At 45.8% G+C, this 4,674-nt stretch overlaps 1 protein-coding gene across 1 annotated transcript in view; it reads left to right on the top strand.

Moving 5' to 3' along the window:
• LOC137799408 (zinc finger protein 208-like) overlaps positions 1-3,469 on the top strand; it is a 9,983-nt gene extending 6,514 nt beyond the window's left edge. The window contains exon 4 of the mRNA XM_068596199.1: positions 1-3,469. This exon is cut by the window's left edge and continues 808 nt beyond it. Within this exon, the coding sequence (XP_068452300.1) occupies positions 1-2,239 (2,239 nt within the window). The 3' untranslated portion in view covers positions 2,240-3,469.
• The last annotated feature ends 1,205 nt before the right edge of the window (positions 3,470-4,674 follow it).

Here is a 4,674-nt window from a genome sequence, read left to right as displayed (position 1 = left end):
CAACGACGAGATCACAACATCAGCTACAAGTTCAGCGGAAACATCTCATAAAAAAGGCACTGACAGAAACACACCAGCTACAAGTACTGACCAAACATCTCAAGAGAAAAGCCACGATGAGATCACAACAGCTACAAGTTCCAAAGAAAGATCTGCTGAGAAAAGCAACGACGAGATCACAACAGCGAGTGCCGAGGAAACATCAAAGAAGAAATGTAGCGATGAGAACATTGCGTCAACCAGGAACACCAAGCTGACACCCTTCCACACACCATATAAGAAACATAACAACGACAACCCGGCATTAAGTCGACATGGTGAGCAGACGGCAAATAAGAAACCTGACGAGAACACAACGGCAATCGCGAGTTGTGCGACGGTGCCGCGCGAGAGTGAGGATGCTAACGCCAAATCCAAAGCGAGTCGGCCTACAGAGACAAAATTGAATGAGAAACCAGACGGTGGTAAAACATTAATAACTAGTGGTGAGCGAACGCCACACGGGAAAGAAAAAGATCAGAGCACAACCTCGGTTCAGACGCCAACACCGGCAGGAAGTAAGAAAAGCCAGGATGGGAGGCCGAGCGCTACTGGACGGTTTGAGGCAACGCCAAATACAAAGGTTATTATTGAGAAGTTGGCATCAACTACAAGTACTGAAAGAACACCACATGAGAAATGCAAAGACGCGAACGTGACATCGAATACAGATGCTGAGGCGACGCCAAATAAGAGTCATAGCTACAGGAAGAAAACAGCCAAAAGTAGCGAAGCAACGCCGAGTAAGAAACTTAGCGGCGAGAAGACGTCAACCAAAATCACTGAGTCGACAACAAAGAATACATGTACCGCTGGAGGTAGGAAGCAGACGCCGAACGAGAAATGTACCGGTGATGCGCCAACGTCGAAGGAAAATGGTGAGCCAACGCCAAATAAGAAAAGCAAAGGTGGGACAGCAACCTCGTTTGCAAGCGTGAAGCCAACGCCGAGTAGGAAGCTTGGTGATGGGAGTAAAACGTCAACCAGAAGAACTGAGCGAACTCCGACGAAGAAACGCAACGATGGAACCGTGACATCGACCGGTGGAGCCAAGCTAACGTCAAGCGGAAATAGCCCGCCAACGCCGAATAACAATTGTGACGGCGAGAAGACGGATCCAACGGTTAATGGTAAACCCGATGACGGGACGGTAGCTTCTGCTGGAAGTTTTGAGAACGCATCAGATAAAAGAAAGAAACCAACAGCGAAAAAGAAACCCGACGATGGGAAAGTTACGTTAGCTACAAGTGAAGAGACGACACCGAAGAAGAAATTGTCATCATCCGGTAAAAGCAAATCGACACCGAAAAAGCGACGACGCGACGGAAGTACGGACCCGACGCCAAGTAAGAGACGCAAAGATGAAGGGACGGCGTCGACCGGCGCGGCTTCATCGAGCAGAACGACGAGGAAAACGCAAAGTGAGAAACGCGACCGCGAGAGCGCAGCGTCGAACGTGAGCGCAGAGCCGACGCCGAGCAAGAAACCCGCGAGCGCATCGGGCGACGTCCAGGACAACGACAACCCTTACAAGTGCGACCGGTGCGGCAAAGTGATGACCAATTTCAAAAACTACAAGTTCCACATGAAGTCCCACACGGTGGAGAAGACGTTCAAATGCGACGAGTGCGGCAAAATGTTCCGGGAGAGCTGGGACCTGAACAAGCACATGCTGGTCCACGCCGTCGTGAAGCCCTTCAAGTGCAAAGTGTGCGGTCGCGAGTTCAACCGCCGGTACAACCACGACCTGCACGCCCGGGTGCACACGGGGGAGAAGCCGTACAAGTGCGACACCTGCGACAAGAGCTTCAGCTCGAGCGTGAACATGAAGAAGCACACCAGGATCCACACGGGAGAGAAACCCTACACCTGTGAGGAGTGCGGGAAGGACTTCGCGGACTCCTCGTCCTACAAGAGCCACCAGCGGGTGCACACCGGGGAGAAACCCTTCAAGTGCACCGTCTGCAAGAGGAGGTTCGCCGGCCGGACGACCCTGAAGCGCCACAAGATGACTCACACGGGGGAGAAGCCGTACCCGTGCGACCTGTGCGACAAGGCGTTCGGCCACCTGTCGGACTTCAAATGCCACCGGAGGCTGCACACCGGGGAGAAGCCTTACCAGTGCCCGACTTGTCCCGAGAAGTTCACCACGTGGTCCAGACGCGACAAGCACAAGAGGAGGGTGCATGCGCCCGAGTGATGCGCGGAGCTCCTCCGCTTAGGAACTTGTCTGCGATGGAGACTGTGTATTTCGGAGGAACGTGAATTAATTGCTAGTAGTTTAAGTTGTCGTTTTTTAGCTTTTTTACCCGATCAGCAATGCGCTGCTTTTAACAGAGTTGGACTCGCGGTTTGACAGAAATCGAAGCAGAACCGGCGGATTTCGTCTTTTTTTTTATTCCATGTACCGTAAAAGTAGCCAGCTAGCGCTGCTGCTAGCTCCCCGACCACCACCAACGATAGTGAGACCAGCCCCGGCTCGACACCCGACTCAGCAGCACTAGCTTGCTACAGCGGGGAGCTAGCAGCAGTGCTAGCTTGGGACAACCACCAAAGGTAAGAGCGGCTTTTACCCGACTTTCCCTTGTCCGCTGCCTACATTACCCATCATTCAACACTGCTAAGACGGTTCGGTCAACATTGTTGCTAGTGCTAGTAGCGGCTAACAATGTAGCCTCGATCGGCTAGCCTCAGACGGAGATGAGGTACTGGCTGCAAATGTTGTTTTTATGCTGGGTTTACACCAAAAGCGTTGCGAATATTCGCTGTGCTTTGACTTTACATGTAATCTACTCGCGCGTCAGATTTGCTACGCTTTTGGTGTGAACGCAGCATAAAGCTCTCGAGATAACGGAGTATTTTTATCAATTTTGACAATTTTACACGAATATCTAATGGGATAAAAAGATGTTTTGACACTCGTGGATGTAAACTGCAGCTTGACTTTTTAGGGTTTTTTGTACGGTCTTCAAGGGTAATACAATCAGCAATGTATTGTGGATGTTTTTACAATAATCAAATGTTTATTTCTTCTTTTTAATGTTTGTATTGTTGATGTTTGGGAAAATGAAGTTTTGGGGAGAGAAACTATTTAGCATGTTTGCATTTCTGGTGTCATTTCAAACAATCTGTTTACTTGTTTTTGTCAAAACTGCTTCAATAAATAAAATGTTTGAAAACATATTATATATAATCTGCTTACGTTGCTCTGGTTTTATGTGTTTTTATGTTGCATCTTTAATCCTTAATGTTGTGTAAATGTTATTTATCGGCCTGAACACCAACGTGCCTCCTTGTTTTTATTTTTTTCTTCCATTGGTAACTGCTTGTTTAAGTCACATTGCAATGAATTGTGGGTAGTCAGGGTTCTGACACTTATGAAAAACCTGGAAAAGCCATGGAATTTTAAAACGGTTTTTCCAGGCCTGGAAAAGTTTTTAAAAAAAATAAAGTCCCAAAAGTTGTGAAAAGGTGGTGTAAATGTGTTACATTCATGTGTTCATGACGTTCATTTAGTTTAAATAATGAATCTGCTTTTAAAGAAAGAGGCTCAACATATCAGCAGCATACATACAGGCATCTATATAAATGTTTATTCTGTTAATCAAACTATTGTCTCTCATTCATTTGAGTCATTTAAGGTTTACTGTATGCTTTGAATCCTCATTGTTAGTTTAAATACTACATTTTATCACTTTTTACTGTTTACACACACATTTCACACTGTTTGCTCATGGACATTTGGTTTAAAGTCATGGAAATTTTGTTAAGTCATAAAAAAAAAAGTTAAAAGTCACGAAAATCCATTAGTCACAATATATATATAATAAAGTAGCGTCTTTTAACTCAAATCTTTACGGTATTGATGGTATGCGTCTCCGTACAGAATCACCAGGCTGTGTGTCACTTCCCCCTTTCACCACAAGGTGGCAGGACTCACTCAGAAGCAAAAAGACTCAGAGTCCTTCACGTTCACATGGTTCAGAAGTCATGTTGAGTCACAAGTCCAGAGCGCACTTTAAAACAGCTGTTTGCCAAATTTCCCAAATAGATGATTTAAATGGATGAAAATAGCTGAAAACTGTCTCTCTGGTCCGGTTCTTCCCGCCATCGCCTTGAACTGTCTGCTCCGTGTCGCAGCGGTTGATCAGCAGCTTGTGCTTCCAGAAGGTCATGTGGAACCATCAGCCGCCCACAGGTGTGTTCATTAATCACCTTGATTGTGTTTGCACAGCTGGTCCCCCCCCCCCCACACACACACACACACACACACACACTCCAGTGCATCCGTTTCAAAATAGCCAAATATTTGTAATCATCCCGAATGACCTGATTCTCTTTGTGTCGCCGTGTGATTGATGGAGGTGTAGGAAAACCTTTTCACTGTACAACTAGACGCCATGGATCCACCAAAACAAACCTTCACATGTTTTTTTCAAATCATTGGGAAATAAAATATTTGTATGTATATTGATACAAATTAAAGGTTGCACTTCATAATAAGACACTATATACACAATATGAGGCATTACTAAAGCATGAACAAACACTGAATTCATCAATTTATAAAGTATTATTCAACATGAACCCTCATTAGTAACTCATTCATAAACACAGTTGTAAATGTTTCTTGAT

This window comes from Clinocottus analis, unplaced genomic scaffold (assembly GCF_023055335.1).
Source record: "Clinocottus analis isolate CAN_PGR_092001 unplaced genomic scaffold, fCliAna1.0.p SCAF_35, whole genome shotgun sequence".
NCBI classification, from domain to species: Eukaryota; Metazoa; Chordata; class Actinopteri; order Perciformes; family Cottidae; genus Clinocottus; species Clinocottus analis.
This window is presented reverse-complemented; position numbering and strand designations above follow the sequence as displayed.